This window comes from Pungitius pungitius, chromosome 18 (assembly GCF_949316345.1).
Source record: "Pungitius pungitius chromosome 18, fPunPun2.1, whole genome shotgun sequence".
NCBI classification, from domain to species: Eukaryota; Metazoa; Chordata; class Actinopteri; order Perciformes; family Gasterosteidae; genus Pungitius; species Pungitius pungitius.
Window position 1 is genome coordinate 14,677,252 of NC_084917.1, and position 20,754 is coordinate 14,698,005.

At 42.3% G+C, this 20,754-nt stretch overlaps 1 protein-coding gene across 1 annotated transcript in view; it reads right to left on the reverse strand.

Annotated features, from left to right (window-relative positions):
• Nucleotides 1-20,754, reverse strand: part of dcc (DCC netrin 1 receptor) — a gene marked incomplete at its 5' end in the record, with an annotated part of 125,466 nt that overhangs the window by 26,071 nt on the left and 78,641 nt on the right. The window contains 6 exons of the mRNA XM_062558781.1: nt 2,047-2,196; nt 9,874-9,990; nt 10,467-10,690; nt 11,515-11,677; nt 17,450-17,515; nt 20,596-20,628. Coding sequence (XP_062414765.1) covers nt 2,047-2,196; nt 9,874-9,990; nt 10,467-10,690; nt 11,515-11,677; nt 17,450-17,515; nt 20,596-20,628 — 753 coding nt within the window. The remainder of the gene's footprint in view (nt 1-2,046; nt 2,197-9,873; nt 9,991-10,466; nt 10,691-11,514; nt 11,678-17,449; nt 17,516-20,595; nt 20,629-20,754) is intronic.

The following is a 20,754-nucleotide window of genomic DNA, read 5'->3' on the forward strand; positions in this document are numbered from 1 at the left end:
GGACCACATTAAGCACTGTAAGGCTAAGCTAGCTGCTAGCCGCTAGGCTAAGCTAGCGGCTTGGCTATTTCCATCTCATGTGTACCCTGCAGAGGACCACCACTGTGTCCCTAAAAGACTAAAAGTGCTTTGAAAACGTCCCGGCTAAATGTGGGGACATTGTTGGCTCTTCAATTACAGCCGTCAAAAGATGGAGAGTTGAGAGAAAAGTACTTGAGGAAATCAGGAAGAGTCGCTGGTTCAACATGTTCCACTTTGTTATGGCTTGGGGATTATTAAATGAGAAAAAGCTAACTTTTAATTGCAATTAATAGATTGAATTAGTACGTTTTTAAGAATTGACAGCCCTAATCTTTAGACACAAGACATTATATGTGTTTGTGCGCATGGATAACAAATGGTTTCATAACAGTGTGAAAATATTTTATCTTTACTTTCCTACAAGGTTCCATATGTTTACTTTTCGCCTAAATGTTCCTCAACAGAGAAAGGCCTTTTTTGATTTAGCTCTGAAATGCTTGCCCTGTTTAAGGAACAGTGTGTAGTATTAAGTGGCCTCTAGATGTTTTGTTTGTCTATTCCTCCACATTCCGGGGGGATGTAGTAGCGATCGATTCCCACGTCAATGTATTTTTCTAAACTGTTGTTTTTGTAAAAACGACTTACATTATTTCGAAAGTTGGTTGATTGGTCTGAGCTTTCGCAGGGCAAATAAAGGCTTCAGCCAATCAAGTTGTACAGAACGAGTACTGCCTGTCTGTGTTATTCATTGGAACCCTGAGGTGTAAAAAGTTTGGGAAAATATTTGAAGTGAACTGTTCACGGCTCAAAGTCCCGCTACTAACTTAATGTGTCTTGACCAGACCAGACAGCATTTAGCCAATTGTTAAATGCAGAGATGCACACGAAGCCCTTTTTACAAGTCAAGCCGCAAGTCTCCTTTGGTTGTAATACGCTTTATCATCAGCCCCATGGCCCATCCGGATATAATTATATTGATTTCCCTGTTAGAAAGTATGAAATATCAACAACCCTTGCCAATTCAATGGAAACCTGACTACTTTGGAAAAGCTTTTGTTGCAGTTGTGAAATCAGATTAGTTCAACCACTGAATTACTTTTTGATTAAGGGATCTGCAAGAGGTGGGCATTATTACTAATATTAGTAAATCTCCCCACTAGCTGCCTCTCAATCACATTGCCCCTCCCCCCCTCCATTCAGCTCATTGAAAGTGTTGGTTTTGCCATCGGGTCTCCCACTGTGTCGGCTAATTCAATGACTCAGAAGCTCCCCCTCGTCTCTCTGCTGCTGTTAAATCAATGATACAAGCCGACCAGGAATTAGCCAATTACCGAATTATAGCTCCCCAGCATGTCGTTTAGCATTTAGCTCTGCAGCGAAATGGGCTTAAATACGAATGTGAAGGAGGAGAGGAGGGGGCGAGCAGTGGAGAGAAAGGGAGAGCTGGAAAGATGAAGATGTTGCAGTATGAGTCCTGTCGTATATATTAAAGGTCGACCTTTCGCCATTGAAAAATATGCCTGGACACGCTGCCAATGGAAATGACGCTTTGCCCGGCCAACACGAGTTAGAAACCCTTAGGCATAGAAAAAATAAAAGCGTTCCCAGTGTCTGTCAATGTTGGGTTGTGAGACTCGACAGCAGACTCTACAGTTCTACAGAATCTTAACAGGATGACGAGCAACAGCAGTTGGTTAACTGTGTTAACCGGTGACTTTAAGCTGACAGGGCGGTTTGTAACGTAATTTTCTGGTGTAGATAATGGTTGATAGTTAAGTTAAGTTTTTATTTAAAATGAGTGAAGGCTTTCAAAAGGACACCTAGATGGAAAACGCAAGCAACCGTGGACGCTTTCGGCTGAGAGTTAGCACCGTTGGTGTCTAGGCTTACATGAACCACTGCACTGTTAAGAACTACTTTCAAATCAATAATGTCAAAACTGTTTCATTATTCTTGGGGCATCTCTGTCTCAACAGTAGCATAAGACATATTTTGATGCATTTAGTGGCAGTATTATTGCAGTACCTGGTGTGTATCCTCTGTCCACGGTCAGGCTTGGGAAAGGCATCGGTCTCAGGCTGAACTTGTTGTGAGTAAAGCCGCAGGATGGTGAAGGCAGGATACCAGGGTACTGAGAGGAGTCCATAGCTGGCACCGGGATGGCACTGACCACCGCTGAAACAGAAGGGCCAAACATTCAGTAAGCCAGGCTCCTTAAACAGGAGGGGACAAACAGCAAGAAGAGACCTGGGTCCTCTAACTTAACATCTCATAGCATCTCATATAGCATAAATATTTAAATAATACTAGTGTGTTTGTCACACATTCTCTTTGTGTTTGCTGTCTGGTGTCTCCTCTCTCGGTCTCAGTTTTGTTTTCCATTTTTCTCCTTTGATCAAGCTTGTTGCAACCTCCAACATCGGCATTTATGTTTTTCTTTTCTTTTTGTTTTTATTCATCTAATTTTCACCATTTATGCCTGTTGTTTTATTGTTTTTTCTTTTCTTTAGTTATTTCATCTGTCTTCCATTTTCTAGGTTTTCTGTTAGTTATGTCTTCAGTTCATAACACATGTGAAATGTGAATATTCAGTATTCTCAATATTGTCCAAGGCCAAATAACTGAGCTGTTTTCTCTACAGACAAAAGTTCATTTTAAGTATGTTAAAGATTAGTACCTTTACGGCGTCGTGAGTTTGTAAGACACAGCATTACGTCGCTTTGAGTTCCTGTTTCCACTTTCATTCACGTCTGGACCCTTTGTGGTAGGGTGAGCACTCATGTCATGTCGAACTCTTTCAATTGAATTGTAAGCGGCTGACACAAAACACACAGTGCTCCTCCACAACCACAACTTCCTCTTCAGCCAATCGGTCTGGTTCCACTAAACCTCAATCAATACCAGTATTGATTGAAAAGTATTGACAGTTTTGAAGCAGCAAGACTGTCATCAGCAACTTTAGAAAGTGTATGTATGTGTGGGTTTTTGTGTGTGTGTGTGTGTGCTGTTTACAGTGTTTGTACTATACTCATTTAAAGAGAAGCAGGGTTTGATTACAGGGCACAACCACAGATGAGCAAGATGGAACAATACCATTATTGAGTAAGAATATTGATGATGGTGGTGCAGTGAGCTAAAGGCTAATAGAGAGGTGTGCGTGTGTGTGTGTGTGTGTGTGTGTGTGCCAGACCAGAGAAGAGCAGACAGAAATAGAAAAAGAATAAGAAAAAGAGGTTGCTTAAAATGCTTGAAATTAGGTGACAAAAAAAACTCTGAAAAGAAAAGAAAACTGCAAATTACAAAAAGGCTGACGATGGAGGTTGCAACAGGTATAATTACAAGCTTGTTCAAAGGAGAAAGATGCCATGAATGGTTTTAACACACAGGAAAGCCAAATTGCTGTAAAAAGAAAGAGAGAGGAGACAACCAGACAGCAGACACAAAGAGATCAAAACACAAGATAAGAGGCGGCATCCGTCGAGCAGACGGAGGCAGTGAGGAATCCTGCTGTGTGCAGTTTCACAAATGCAGGGCTGAAAAATCGTATCTTATATTGATTTCCCTGCTTCTATATATGGTCATTGGAAGGATTTACACTACAATCTGAAAATCAAGTCATCCTCTCATTTACTGTGTTTTCAGCAATATCTTTTTAAATTAATATGTCAATTATTGCAATGTCATTAAACTGTAATTTGCAGTTTTTGTTAATGGCCCATTTTACCAAAGAACATCTATATTTCTGTGGTTCTGACTGAGTGCATTTGATCAGGTCTTGAGCTTAATTGTAAGTCTTTTAACTTTTGGTCTTTCTTCATAGGGGTGAGAGTGAAAGTAACTAGCAGGCATCACCGGCAGCTTTTTTAATGTAGGGCAACCAAACAGAAGCTATTAATCAGATGATGTCTGTCTTAAAATGAATGACATTGACCAACATTAAATAAACGAGATACCTGAGCGTGTATGCCATGCATCGAGCTTCCTGTCTGGTTTCCTCAAGTCGTTGGCATAGTCAACAAACCACTGTGTTGTGTATCGGTTTAGTGGTAACACAACCATTCTCCTCTTCATCACGTCAACGCCCACAAACACATGCAATGGCAGCGATCGGTTGAGCGAGATGGTAATCAATATCGTTGCCGCACCAAAGAGAAGTGCTCTTTATTCATAAAATACAAAGGTCTGGAACTAGGCAACCTCCATGGTGGAGAGAGCCATGGCAGATTCTGTAGAGAGAGCTAATCAAGCAGAGCCAAGATAGAAACAGCACACACCCTGCACAGCCTTTAAATGATCACAAGGTCATTATCTGAAGAACGTTGGAGTTTGGCTCAAATATTTCAATATTACACAAACAAAAAATTCCATTCAGAGCCGAGATCATTTCACATTTATTCCCAGTTATTTGGCAGCAAAGGAGCAGAGTAGAACCAAAAAAAAGGTAAAAGTAAAAAGTTCTTTGTACCATAAAATGCAGTGTTGTGATAATTTAAATTTGTCCAGTTGGCATCATCTATAAAAAGAAATCTTAAACTAAGCCAAAAGTTTACTAGCTCTTGCATTCATTAAAAGGATGTACAACTGGTTGGTTCAAATTGGTTTAATAACGAGATACTAAAAAAAGGATCACCATTAGTATATGAAATTAATTGTGAGAGAAGAGAGTGTATAAAGAAAAAAAAGAAGGTCTTCTGAATATAGTGAAATTTGAAGGCCTCTAAAAGTTGTTAGAGGTGTAGTATACTCCATCATCTACAAAACTATCCTGTAAATTCTTGTAATTATATATTAATTTTGAAAGGCATCATGGTCTATTTGACTCTAAATGGACCATCATTTACTTAATGAACATGATGCTGTATTGAAGAGACATTGATAACATTATTATTATTTATTATTAAAGAATGTACCAGGCAGTTCATTTAGCCACACCTAAAAGAAACGGAGAACAGGTCTGTGTGTTGGCAGAAGAAGCCTGAAGGCCTTTTCCTTTTTTACCGTGACCCACATTTCACACACGCAGTCATCTAAACACACAGGAGGGCTCGTCACCTACTGACTCACTCTCTGTAGAAAAGAACGCCTGCCGATGTAACCTAATTGTTGCTCTTCAATTAGACAAATGCAGCAAACAACCCGACGGAAAGAGAATACAAAGAGGAGGAAAGGAGGACACAAGTAAAGTTTCAGCTCAGAGAGCCGTCACACACACACACACACACACACACACACAGCACATACACATCAAAAAGGGAGAAGGCGTTAACCAGAGGATGTGCTTGGACCAAGAGGAAAACGTCTCATAGGAGTGATGTGCCGTTAAAGACGTTACACTGAGAGGGGTCAATGGGGCAGACAAATGGATATTTATTGCCAACTAAAGGGAATTTCTGGTCACTACTATAGCAGCAGTTCTTCAGTTCTAGATTGGTCGTTGTGTCTGCTAAGAGGCCTAACAGAGCTCAACGCTACTTGTCATATTTCAACGCTTGAACAAGAACCCCCCCTAGCAGCTGAAAGTCTCATGCATCTCATACGAGTGATAAAGGGTTCCTTGGCGCCAGTAAAAGCTCTCCCCACACAACCAACGCATAGGATATGCAAACTCAATGCTGATATAGTGTAAACCCTGTCTGAGGTCGTTGGTACAGGGCGAAAACCTCCACCCACCCACCCATTCACAATATGCTGATCCATAGCCAGCAAAGCTTTCCAGCCCTTCCCTGGGATCCCTTAGGCCTTCAAGGCCAGACAAGATAAAAAAAATCCCCCCAGCATTTTCTGGATCTACTGCTGACTGGTAAGAGCCCCCGAGCTTGAGCAGAAGCAGGATTGGTAAATCTCCGTCCCTCTGGGACTCGCCGGTGGGTGTGACCATGACAGGTGAGGTGGAGCAGTTCACGTTGGAGGAGAAAGTCTAAAGTCCAAGGTTATTTTTGGAGATCCACCTGTACCCCTCGCAGAGGATGATGAGCTGCATGCACACGATCCCAGGCATGGTGACTCTTAGCGGGATGTAGTATCGACATCACTACATCTCAACTGAGATTTGTCTGCTGGGAAACTGAGGCTTTACTTACGCGACGATCCAGGCGCTTTACTATGGAGCAAAATCCAGGTCAAAAGTTTTGTTCTTTTGAAAAAAAGAATGTGAACCTGAAAGTTCAGTTCAAAGTTTTGTTGTTGCACATTGAAAAATACAACACTGTATTCAAAATAAAAATAAGTTTGGGTTGAATATAGTTTTGACTTTTCGGTTGCAGTTTTTATATTTTCAGATTCAAAACTTATATTTTCGGATTCTGATCTTTTTTTCTGTTTGGAACAAAACATTTTTTTTGCAAATGAACAAAACTTTTGAACTTTTGGATTTTCTCCATACTTTAGACCAATGTCCATGTGGTTGGTAGTTGTTCAGCCCTGAAGGATGGTTGTTCTTTGGGAAAGGTCTTATTTTGGAAAGCAGTGATGGTGATTCTACTGGAGAGGGCGGCTGAAGAAATGACAGAGAACTAGCAATTCTGACATGTTAAACCTTTGCAGGACCCGCCTCATGTCCTCCTTGATCCCATAAGTTCCTGCTGAAGCCTTTCTTTTGCACTTCAGGACCATCCTGAGTGTGAAATAGTCAACACTTTCCCCGTTTGAATATGCCCCCCCCACCCCCCCACCTCCTTTAGCCTGCGCTTTCCCCCCCACTCTGTGCCCAGTAGCGAAGGCTCTCTCATTAGCTAGAATTGCTCTTTTGAGGTGAGATGAGGGTCTTGGATGGATGTTCGGGTACCAGTCAACAGTCTTTGTGGGTATTAGCATACCCTCAGAAAGCGGGCAGTCACCCCCTGGAACAAACTGTTGCATATAGCGACAACAGAGGGAGACACACAACATCAAGAATTTATTAGATTAAATAAATAAACCTAAAAGGCAACTTAAACTAACAGTAGTGTCGGCCATTTCACTAGTGTAGGTGAGTGCAATGGTGTTTAATGGGGAAACAAGCTTAAATATTTAACTAAACACAGGAAATAGAACCCCACCACCGGGCACAATAAGGCTTTTAGCAGAAGACACTGGCACAAAGAGTCCATGGTCCAGGTGCATACAATACAACCTGACAACCCTTGGCCACGCCCACTTCCAACACCTGCAGGGGAAGGCAGCCCCACAGAGGGGCTATGTCTCATTTCGTTGGCTGCATCCTCAGGAGGACTGAGCACTGAGCTACATGGCCAACGGGATCATAAAAGACCCCAAAACCACATGCACAAACTGTCGGGCCTGCTGCAGACACTAGCACACAACCTAGTCCAGCACCAGCACGCTCAGCGACATAAGACTACATTCATTTCCACACCCACTTAACAGCTTTATGGGATTTTGTAAACATATTTAATAGGCAAATATTTGATATTAGAAGTAACTGTACTTCAAATATTCAAATTGAAGTGGGGAACAAGTTGAAACCAATGGTTCAAATAAGTATGCAAGAACTTAAAAGTGGAAACAACATATATTTTCCCTCCTCGACAAACTCAAGGGGCTTGGTCACATGCTCGGGGTGGTGGGTGTCCAAGTGTCTTTTTAATTTAGTGGGTTTCATACTTTCAGCTGTCAGAATCTGACACACACACACACACACACACACACACACACACACACACACACGCACGCACACTGGAGTCTCTCCAGACCGGGCATAGTGCTTGTAAAGCCCAGGGACGGATATGCCTCGTTGCACTTTAGTCTTGGAACAGATGTCTGTCGGCTTTTCTTGTTTTTAGTTTTGTTTTCTTCGTTGCTTTTTATATGGCATCATGTGACTGCAAATAAAATAATATATCTTTATTACTTTTCATACGCATGTACACTTACTATCTATCTGTAAATACATATTTGCCATCCTACACGTGAATTTAAGACATTCCAACGAGCATACTTCTCATTATGCATTGATTTGCAGTGCTGCTGTTGGGACCTCACTGTGTGGTTGGAACGAAAGGAGTTGGCAGTTGGGCCAACACATGCAAACATGCAGCCTTGGGTAAAAATCACACCAAACCCCACAGGACATTAAATCACACCTACAGTACGTGTGATTTCTGGTTCAAACAGACACTCGGCTCTCAGTGGGCCAAGGACTGAGACCATGGAACCAGTGTGACCCCCAGCTCTACACCATCCCATGTGGTGCGGTTTGCATGAATGATGCTCAACATGTTGATTTCAAAAAGTAAAACCTAGGAACAGTTTTAAATTTTCTTGTCAGACGAATTGACTCCAACTATGGCCTGCAGAAGACACTTTATCTTCCTACTCAAGGATGAAAATAACCTTCATTTCTGAAGCGTTCTTGCTCCCTTCCTGAGGATAGTGTTGGGAACTGTACTTATTAAAGACCAGTATCACGATCTGCCAAGTGTGACTCTGGGTTTCTGTGTCCTGTAGGACCAGTTTCTGTATCTAACTGTGGGGGTGAAGGTCTGCTTCACTTTGAGGCTTCATCATTCCTTCACTCTTTTTGCTTTACTGAGACACACACACACACACACACACACACACACACACACACACACACACACACACACACACACACACACACACACACACACACACACACACACACACACACACACACACACACACACACACACACACACACAGCCATGTACAAGACTGTCTCTGCCATTTGGTAGTTTTATAGACTCCCCCCTTGCTGTCACACACACTCTCACTTCATGATTGATTGTTGTTGTTGTTGTTTTTAGATAGCAGGCTCATAATTGTACAGTGATTATTGTTGATTTAAAATAGTACTGGCATAAGTAGTATTGTTAGAATGTAATAAACTGTTGTTCTTTAAAGAGCAGATTTCTGATTGCTTTGTGTGTGCTGTGATCATAATGTCACAGCACACATAGGGTGGCCTGTGCTCGAATCCCAAACTTAAAGGGTTGTGTAGTAACAGCACTTTGACTATTGACATATTGGCACCAATAATGAGACGGTTTAGTCATTGGTTCCTGATTTCAGGCCCTGTAATTATTTTAATTTGGTTTATACTGTATATTCATTTCAATCATTTAGTTTCTATACTTGCTAATGACCGACCACGCCCCTGCCACATCATAACCAACATGTTGTCTTACTTGTTTATACTTGATCTTTATTTCAACTTGTTCTGTATAGCTGTTCATTGTTGTGCATTTGATAACAAATGCAGGGGAACGTTCTCACATTTCTTGTTCATTCCTTTCTCTCTTTTTCTTTGTCCACCCCATCCTCATCCCTCCCCCCTCAGTCCTCTGAGTACTTATCTATCCAGTGATTATCTGTGTGGGAAAGAGCGTGTGTCCCTTTTCCCCCCATCTTGACCTTTGTAAAAAAGCTTTTTTTACATTTCAAGCACCCAGGAACCGACCGAGAGGAAAAGTGAGGGACGAACCATGTGACCTTCATTGTCACCCTGAGACACCCAACTTCTGCAGAAATACCATGTGACGTTCCATGCAACATTAGCGAGAAAATGTTGGGTCTGGTTCCTGGATTGTGGAATCAGTGCAGGTATTTACTGAGGATCTGTGGTCCTCAGAATTAACCATTGAAAAACATTTAATATGGGAATTGGCTCTAAATGACTTTAAAATGTGACGTTGGGTGCTTACACGCAAAACTAAGATGTGAACATAGCAAACATTACACCTGCTCAACACCAGTATGGTGGCACGTTAGCATGCAGATGCTAGCATTTAGCTCAAAGCACTGATTGCAGAGACTTGTTTGCATGCTAAACAGCTTAGTGTTTAGTAGCCAGTGAACACACACACACACACACACACACATTGTGTTACTTACGTGTGTTGCTGGGCTGAGAGTCCATTGGAATCATCATCTTGCCTCGCGTTCCCCTCCTGCCCGCCAAGGAGCGATCCAGAGTGGAGATACTGCTAGAGGCCTCGTCGCCATCAGCTCCTGGAGCACCAACAACATTCCAACATGAAAAGCAGGGAGTCACATGTGTTCTCTTTTTGCTGCTAAAAGATCATTTAGAAATGTGCTCAGCTAACTATTTCCACTCGGAGAAATGATTTATATATTTAATAAGTAATACAGGCTTCATTATACAGATAATATAGTCAGACTCATAATGGGTAGAGATGAATCATTTAGCACCACAGAAACGAGGATAAGATGACTTCTTATATTTAGCACGCAGATTACAAATGCAATTTAATTTCTAATTTTAGATTTGCATGTTGCCAGGCAACAGGGTGAGCCCTAACATAATACATGATCAACCTAAAGGGAGACACCCATACTGAAATAAAAGTTGGTAAACAGTTTAAAAAATACACAATGAAAGGATGAAATAAAATGATTACATGTCAACAAATAGGGTTGGTGGGTAGGTGTATAAATGGATGAATGATTCTTCCTCTCTCACGTACCCGAGTGGCTGCTCTTGCTGCCCATGTGGCTCTCTGATTGGCTGTGTGCGACCTGGGGGAGGTCCTGGCAGGACTGAAGGGGCGAATCGTGTCCGGATGGGGCCACACTGGGAGCTTTCTCTATGTTCTTCATCTCCATCTCCTCGTGATGGATCCAGAGGTCAGGGGGCCGAAGGTCCTTCTGGCTGCCCTTCCTCTTGCTGGCGCTGTGGCTCGCTCTCTTCCTGCAGAGAGGGTGAGATAGGTGAGGAAGTTAGTGGGCAGGAAGGAGGAACAGACTAAAGGTGTTAGAGGACAACACTGTTTACCATGGGTGGATGGCTATTAGAGTCATGTTGCCAGGCAACCAGGAAAATCCTGGCAGAACATAAACACCCACCATGAAACACTTGACTTTCTCATGTATCCTACAATTTACACGGACAAGCTGGAACAACAAGACAAACTAATTGGTTGGTTTATGGGCTCATCTGAATTGAAAATTGAAAATTTGTTTTTGTGAAGATATAAAATAGCCTAAAACTGGATAATAGAGCTTTAAAAGCAGTGAAACATGTCAAAACAATGCCAACTGACATGTTACCAACTGTACTGTGAAAAGAAACCTCACTGACGCCTAAGTAGCATGAACCTGATCAAAGAATGATTCAGATATAGAAATAAATACACATGAAATACTACTAACCTCATTAACCAGACTATTTAGCATACCCTCTATTGAATAACACCATGTGAAATGTCACAAACTGGATTAATAATTAAAAAAGATGTTTTTTGAATTATTGAAATACCAAAATAATTCTGAATCTATAAGATGTTCATGAAATCAAACCTCGTTTCAACGATTCAATGATTCATTTTTATCTGCAATAATAATGATCTATAATTGGATCTTTATATTGAGTGGTGCTCATGTGTGTGCTGTAGTGTATTCCACACAGAGAAAAAAGGAAAGATGATATAGATTACATAACTCAACACAATAACAACTGTGAACCGGACAAGAAGAAAAACAATATGACAGACTGGTTCAAAGTACTGGTCTTACTTCCTCTGCTGGGCGGAGGAGCGCCGGGTGCAGATGATCGCCACGATGACGACCACGACCGCGGTGATGGCGCCCACGGAGACCACGATGATGACCAGGAGGTTGCTGTTCTTTTGGGGCGTGGCGCTGCCGTGCGGTGGACGCATCTGACCAATTGGGGACTCTGAAATACATGTTAAAGGACAGGGAATTATTAAACATCAGACCAAAAGTTGATTTAGTGTGATGTGTGGCAGATAACTAAGGTATTATGGATCCAATTAAGATGATCTTTTACTTCAATATATGTGTATACAATTTCACTTTTCTTACTTTCAACACTGACATTGAATGAATACACGTTGACAGTGTTTCCCCTACCATTATAACAGGGGGACGCCCCCCTTGAAAAAGTGCATTAAAAAAAAAGATTTATCATTTTTGTTATTTTTCGACCGCGGTCAGTTCATTCATATGTGGCGAATGTGTCTGTGTTGTGCTCGCAGCGGCAGGGCAGAGATCAGAGGGACTACTACCCCGTTTGCAGTGTAGAAATGTTTCTGACCTAAACAAACACAAAGGAAATCCACCAAAATGAAACCCCGAGTGGTTTGGCTGGAAACACAAAGATGCTTCTGCTGCTGTAACAATCAATACACAATGTTTGTGTGCGTGTGTAGGTCAGTGTGCGTGTGTGAGTGTGGGTGACATCTGTAGAGGGAGAAAGGGGAATTGATGACAAGCTCTGTCATTCATTAACTTGACCTTGGAGTCGAGAGAGAGAGCAAAGAGGAATATACGGGAGAAGCATAGGGTCGGGAAGGAGAGGGAAGATATGAGGAGAGAAAGAGAGGAGGAAGAGAAAGAAGCAGGAGGAGCAGGGGGGATGAAGAGGAGTAAGAGAGAGAGAAAAGGCAGAGTGGAGAGGAGAGATGGAAGACGGATAAATTAAGAATGTGTGAGAGGGTCTTTCCCTCCTTCAGCTTCTCTCTCTCTCTAGTCTCCCTCAATGAAGAGCCCAATCCATCACAGCGTGGAGCTGAAGCATACGGGCTATAATATCACTTTCAATCTTTTCCTTTTCCTAAAAGTTGAATTTCATTTCATCATCATTTTCGCCTTCTTTACATGTTTTTTGAACACATTTTAAACCGTTTAAATCGTTGAACCTTGAGTGAGGTCCCGATGACTACGTCCACTTGTGTACAGTATGCTCCTCATAAAGAGCTGCAGAGGACTGCTGGACTCCCTCACATCATATTTGCCAGCTTCCACATGCCATCGTGTGTCCTCTTTGCCAGATAAGCTGAGCACCATTTGTCCATGTTTTATTCCCCAAACCCTGATGAGAGTGAATCAGAGTCTGACATCATTCCTGCTGGTATGGTGTCGACCACCTGAAATCATCTCTGGCATTTTCAACATATCAGGAGAATGTTCCCACCAACTTCAAATCAGCCACCACCGTACGGGTACATAAAGCGTCCGCAGTGTCCAGTAGAAATGAAACTAGCCCCCTGGTGAGGTGCTTTGAGAAACCTGGCAAAAACATCATATAAGCTTCCCTGGAGCCTCACCAGTTGCAAACATTTAGAAAGCCAGCCACACCTCCTCCGCTCTAGGAGGGCGTTCTAGCTCTTTATAGTTGTCATTATGCGGCGCAGCGTTCAACCACGACCACTCGCTAATCAAAGTCACCCGCTCTGACGCAACGTAAAAAAATAAGAAGAAAATTAAGTACAGCGGGTGAAATAAGTATTGAACATGTCACCATTTATAGTAAATATATTTCCAAAGGAGCTATTGATATGGAATCTTCACCAGATGTTGGTAACAACCCAAATAATACTAAATAATACAAAGAAAGCAGAAATAAAGTTATGTTTAATAATGTGAAATGACTCAGGGAAAAAGTATTGAACACATGAAGAAAGGGAGGTGCAAAAAGGTATGAAAGCAAAGACAACAACTATCAGTAATTAAAAAGCAATCCAGACCCTTGTCAGCTGGTTCAGTCCCAACTGAACTAAAAGCAAAGAGCTGTCTCAAGACCACATGGATGGCTTTGGTTAAAGGCGCATTTCTAAGCTTCTGGATGTTCCAGTGAGCGCTGTTGGGGCCATAATACGGAAGTGGAAAGACAATCATTTCACTATAAATTTGTTTCGACCAGGTGCGCCTCGCAAGACTTCTGACAAGAGGAGTGAAAAGAATAATCACAAGAGTTGTCCAAGAACCAAGGACCATTTGTGGAGTGCTTCAAAAATACCTGCAATTAGCAGGTACTGTTGTCTCAAAGAGAACAGTAAGTAATGCTCTCCACCACCATGGCCTGTATGCACAAACGAGGGTGGACATTTCAGCAAGACAATGATCCCAAACACACAGCCAAGGAAACTCCACTGGTTTCAAAGAAAGAAAATGAAGCTGCTAGAATGGCCCAGCCAATTACCTGACTTAAATCCCATTGAAGATCTATGGAAAGAACTGAAGATTCATAGCAGAGGCCCACGGAACCTTCAAGATTTGAAGAGTGTTTGAGTGGAAGAATGATCCAAAATCCCACCAGAGCAAAGCATGAGACTAGTTTCTCCATCCAGGAGGCGTCTTGAAGCCGTCATTACCAACAAAGGCTTTTGTACAAAGTATTGAATAAATATCAGTAAGCGTGTTCAATACTTTTTCCCTGTGTCATTTCACATTATTACACATAACTTCTGAACTTCTTTGTTTTGGTTTCATTGTATGTATGTATTATTTGGGTTTGTTAATAAAACATATCAATAGCTCCTTTGGAAATATATTTACTGGGGAAAAATGGTGACATGTTCAATACTTATTTCACCCGCTGTATCTGCGGTTTGCAGAAACGTATCAGTTGTCCTGTCGGCTGGGACCAACGGGTGTGGTTGTTAGCTCCACCGCCTCACAGCAAGAAGGTCCAGGCTCTTTGAAGATAAGTGACTGAGTTCCACAAATTCAACATTTAAAGATAACACTTTTTCACTATTCAGCATCTCTACACCTGAATTTTGATTGCGTGGAGAGGGATTTTCATCCATCCCATTGGGATAGAAAAACTGCAGCGCTTTAGTTATTAACCTCACAATGTCCCAGAAAGAAATCATAAGCAGCTTCTGAGCAGCTCATCGGTTGAATGTGAATCATAACCTAAAATAAAACCTAAAAGTTGTAAAAGCTTTCCTAATAGCTTTGAACTGCCTTTCACCGTATGCGCTGCGGGCGATGGTGGCCCATAGAGTTGTGTGATGCGCTGAGAGCCGCAAGGTTGGTGGTTTGATTCCCTGCTGCCCCATGTGCCATGTCGAAGTGTCCCTGAACAAGGCACCCAACCCCTACTTGCTCCCCAGTGAAAATGAAACACATGGGTTATAATGCAATGTAAGTCGCTTTGGATGAAAGCGTCAGCTAAATGACGTGTAATGTAATGCGCTGGGGACCAGGGGGCGGGGCATTACGTGTGTTGCGCAATAGTGCAGAGACCAGTGTCAGACAGGCAACAAGAAATAGGTGGGCGCGGTGGTTTGCGGAGCTATGGAGATGCTAGCCACTCCTGAGTCTCTCTGGAGGAGCCTGCCGCACAGACTGGACACGTGATACATGCTGTGATACAAGACATCTAGTATTTTAGTTGTAGCGCTTTAAGAGCAGCGACTGACGGAGGGAAGGTCCACGCTGCGGCACTGGACATCCCAGCGGCTCGGAGACACTGCGTGGAACTAATCAAAAGCTCTCAGCTGCTCAGTGGGTTCAGAAGCCACAACAGCATCAACAAATCCCACAAGTGATACGAAGTGGCCAAATCCTCATAAAGCCCAGAACAATCCGGCAGGCAGATCAGAGAGGTCTCGCACAAGCAGTTATCAAAGTCATCAAGCTGACATTGGACACTTTCTCAGTAGAAAATATAGAGCCAAGTAATCAAACCAATGTAAGGTTAATGTTCAGGAGGGCCTATTTTAATGGGACGGTTATTATTTGTACGCAAGACGTGTACGGAGACTGAGAATAGTAGCATGCTGACGTTAGAAGACCTGGGCTACAGGGCTGCTCACTGCCTCTCCACTGTCTCGGTCTTGACTTTGGTTTTGAAATTTAGATTATGTCATTAAATCATGAACAGGATAGAAATTACATCACACAGAGACGCTAGTCAAGTTTCAAGGAAAATGAAGATTGCGGATCTCAAAACCCCTTTGAACTGCCAGATATGTTGTTAACTTTAATTGGCTGAGTAGTACGAAGCTCTCAGCTGTGACAAAAGCTGACTCCCCCCCTCCAAAGAAAGGAGCTGGGAGAGAACACATTTCCTTGAGTGCTTTCTGCACCACAGACAATAGACTAGATGGATGACGCGTCCCAAACCAACAGAGACGGAAGAACAGCCACAGCAGTCAGTTAAGACTTCAGAGCACACTTCCATTGGATCAAAACTAAACTCATCATAAAGACCATGGTCAGTATGATAGGAACTACCTAACATGAACATGAAACCATGTCCCACCAGCTGACATGAGGCGGTCAATATGCTTTGTCTTCTCTATTGCTGAGGCGTGTTCTGTGGTCTGCTTTGACCTCTATGGCTCCAGATGGCTCCTGTGTACAGGCACCTGTGCAGATACAGACCCACCTGCAGCACTGTGACCTGGTGCAACGAGTCTGACCTGCGGTACTCTCTGTGGGCCGTTTTCAAGTGAGAGGAAGATGGGCAATATAACTGATGACACTGTGTTAAAGATGAAATACGGTGGACGTGATCAACGAGGCTTTGCCCTTCATGACCCGCCGTAAAGCCCAGAGGAGGTCAGAGGTCAGAGAGGACAGATTTATGATCGCCTGCGGCAGCAACACAAAGCGCCCCCAGACAACAACGCACACGCATGCTGCCCAACTGTCCTCCAGCGGGACACTGAATCAATGAGTTCCACATTCAGACCCTGACCTCTGACCTCTTTGCGGGGGAGGAGCTTTTCTTTTAAGAGAACTAAGAGGAGAGTTATGGTTATGGTCCATGGTTTGTATTGTTAGCAACAGCTTTAGCAGTAGTTTCAGGCGTAGAATTAGCATTGCGTGCAGCAGATCATTTCCTTTAGCATCATAGTACGTACGCTAAGCATCTTTAATGTTAGCGTTGGTTTGGATGTTTAGAATGATTAGTAGTAACTCTACCATGGATGTCACCTTTGGCATTACATTTGAATGTAAACTCTTGTTTACAGAGCTTACTGTATGTTGTCCAGCAGAACAACCCCATTGGCCTTTTATTAGAAATGTCATTAATAACGTTAAAACAAATTATAAATAATAACATTACTAAAGAAGTCATGAATAATAACCTTAAAAACGTCTTTGTACACTGATTTCAGAGTGAGCAATATCTCAAAACCTTAACAAAAATAATGATGTTCTTTTGTAAATACGAAAAGTGTAAATAAGATGTTGTATAATAATAATGTGTCCTCTTCAGGTTCATGACCTTAACATTTTATATTGTTTCTAGTAGAAGCTAATTTTCTCTCCTGTCATTTTCCTGCACTGATTAATTATCATCAGTAATGTTTTTGTTGTTCTTTGCCTTATCTTTTTTTTTTTTAAAGCAGGCAATCGATGCACCACAGCACTCTTTTCTTCTACCTCCATCCATATTTTGTCCTGATAAAGAAAACACTGATTAATGGTGAGATAGCGTGTTGGGATTAGTGCTTCCTCCCTGCCGGCGGCCTGCAGCTCCTCGTCATTAAACTCCGTTCAGACACCACTGAGCAGACGGATCAAAGACAGCGACTGAGTCACTGGGAATGGGCTCCACTCCCAGGACATTTGGTTCCAACGCAGCAAATAGGTTTCACGAGCAAACACAAAAGTAATTCCACCTTGAGCCAAGCAGAAGAACACTGTGTGTGTGTGTGTGTGTGTGTGTGTGTGTGTGTGCTACCGTTGATGTTGCTCCTGTCAATAGGGTTGGTGTCAGACGGCCAGTATGCGTGGTCTCCCCCTCGACCTGGACAGAGAAATAAACTGGAACATCAGGATTGAAGCAAACAAAAAAAAGAACATAAATGGCTGAGATGAAGATGGAAAAGTCACTTTAAGGAGAGATTGCTTCCTTGTTAGGAAACAAATGTTAAGTTACACACACACACACACACACACACACTTTGTAGCAACTTGCCTGGATACCAACACTAAATGGGTATTTGAATTGGCTCACATAGAAGGGACCTAATGTTCTTTGGTACCATTCCAGGAGAGTTGAAGGAGTTGATTCCAGCCAGGTTGCACATCTCTGGTTTGTTACACAGTTCTAATTTATGTGTTATGTCCACCAATGACTGTTAGGGGAGCAGTTTAAGCAGGTTGGAGACTCAGAGCTTAGTGGACACGTTTAAGCACAGGACGTCATTTTCCTCCATAGCTTACTAGCTACCAGCATTCAGGAGAATAGCCACTGAATAATGCCAAAACGTCTTGCTTCTACTCTTTGTAAGATTAGTTCATGTTATATATCCCCAAATGATCAGGAGTGTCTTATGTCTTTGCTCACCAGCAGTCGAGCCACTACATGACATAGGAACAGTGGATTTTGAAATCTTTGTACATTAAACTCTGCGTGTGTGTGTTACCAGTAAAAGGCTACCAGTAAAGCCTAGTTTATGGTGCTGCGTTTTCCTAGAAACGCGAGGACATCCACACACAGAGCCCCCTGCCTCCTTTTCACCCCTCTTCCGTGCGTTGACCCATTTTTCTAAACTTTCTAAACAAAAGCTACGTGAGCTCACGCAGCCCACAAGGCTGTGATTGGTCTGCTAACTGCATCCTTTCAGGAGTCTCACATTTCCAGTTTCATAGCATAATTCTACCATTATTAAAACAAAGACAAAAAAACAAAACAAAGGTTTTTTACGAGAGAATGAATCAGTTTGAAGAGTTTTTGTCAGAATAAATCTGTAAATTTGACCACTGATACGACCCGTCATTGGTGGATAATAATAAGGACACGCGGATGGCCTCCAATTCATGGACAAATATGTACGCGGAAAAAAATGCGCTGAAAAGCAGCAGTGGTGATGCACGGGGCAAAAAAGAAATGAATAAACAAACCAACGACTTCCACACACAAAGACGTCACTCTCTAGGTCGTCTTTGACAAAAAAAAGTCAGTCCACCTGGTGTTCTGGAGGTGAAATGCTTTACAACATGTCCAAGCCTTTTAGAACCGTGAATTGAAAGGAGTCCGTCGACACAAGTCGCAGAAGCAGAAGCATGTTCCAGCTTTAACAAGGGTGAACATCAATCTCCCCTTCTCCCCTTACAGTCTGATTTATATGGGGAGGAACTTGTGTCCACACACACACACACACACACACACATTCAAATGGGCACACGGACGCACACATCTGTCAGTGACAAACAGCACCATTTAACAGGCTGGCGCTGGAGTTCACGGTCCCCATCGTTTCACTATGCCAAGTCCAGCTGCACTGGAAACTCCCAGAATGCATTGGTAGAGAGCAGTGAGCACTTTGCTCGGACGAAGGTGGTCTCGGTGCCATTTCCACTCATCACAGCGAGCTGCTGTGTGTTCGGCGAACCTTTGATGATGTTGATTCCCGCTCATAGGAAGCTTGGAGTCATGTTCTCTACCCTCTGATGCACTAAAAACGGTACATTAAAAATGAAACGCTCCTTTGAATTCACAAATTGCCTTCATCAGAAGGTAAAAGGATCACTACTGTTGACTTTAGAATTTGTAGCACCCATTGAAACTCATTCGCTTCCCTAATTCATTTAGAGAAATGTCATAAAGCGATGACTCATCTGGTTCCAAATCATCTGATTCTAAAGAAGTCCATAAGAAATGCAGCGTGATGTTCGTTTGTGAACTTTGGTCCACTAGGAGACAAGTAGACCACAGAGCAGGCTGTGATTCAGTAATGCATGAGGGTTGTCCACGTTTTTTTAACTAAAAAAAAATCCTAAATAAAGGTAATTGTTGTATCAACTAAAAATGCCCTTTTCATCATGTTGTTTTCCCTGGCTCTTTTGTCTTGGTTATTTTTCCATTATTAGAAAAACAACACAGCGTGGGGGAAAAGTCGTGGCTTCCAGAGTTCGGTCCACTTTGGTTCAAGACTAAAATATCCTGCAAAACTGTTGGGTTGATTGCGTTCTGTGCTCAGTGTTCATAACAGTGTAACAACAGACGTCGATCCTCATTACACATTCACAGGGCATTTAGGAAAACACAAGATTACAAGCTACAAAATGATCTGTCAAGTTCTCTGAGCTGCTGTGAGGTTTGAACGCCTTAAGATGCAAATTAGAAAACGCTTTTTTGGGCCTCAATCATCAGCGTCACGTCTCCTTCTGCCTGCCGGCTGACGAATAGAACCAGCGAACACAGCGTTAATTATGTCTCAGTTCAATTGATGATCTTTAATATGGTAAACAGCTCTTTTCCATCGCCCCGATTAATCTGAATTAATAACTACAAAAAGCTCTACTCTACTAGAATTTTTTTTTTCTTTTGCCAAGAAAATGAGTCGGGCAGGTTGTTCATCGTCTATTTTTCTTGTTAATTATTTGTTCATCAGTGTACATGCATAGTGTATCCTTCCTTCCCTTCTCCTATTTACAATTACACCTCTAACGGTCTTTTTCTTCACACATTTGCTCTCATTTTCCTTTCTATATTCAAATATTATCTTTTGAACTACTGAACATGTGGACAAATACTGTTTTAACTCAAGATTTGTATAATTTTATACAAATCTTTACTCTGTTTTGGGGTCCTATAAACCTTTTAAAAGCACTAACAAAAGGAACAATTAAAAAAGAGAATGTATAACTAACTATAGCTACTGAATGCTACTTGTGGCCTGTTTTCACCTCAGCCAACTGTCAGAAACGTAAGGAACGTTCTCCGTTTGGTAAAACCCAGCAGCGTGCAGGATGAGCTGAGGACAGACGGAAGGACACCTGCATGCCTGCTCCTGGCAGCTTATTGATGCAATGTAAAAACATACATATTTCAAATTCACACACACACACACACACACACTAGTAAGGGGGAGAGCCTACCTTGATCATTAGCCATCTTGTCTGGATGTTCCACTGAAAATATAAAACAAAGCAAAACACTTTTGAATAAAGCAGGTCTTGATCTTCAGTTGCGCACAGACACGCGCGCGCGCACGCACACACACACACACACACACACACACACGCACACACACACAC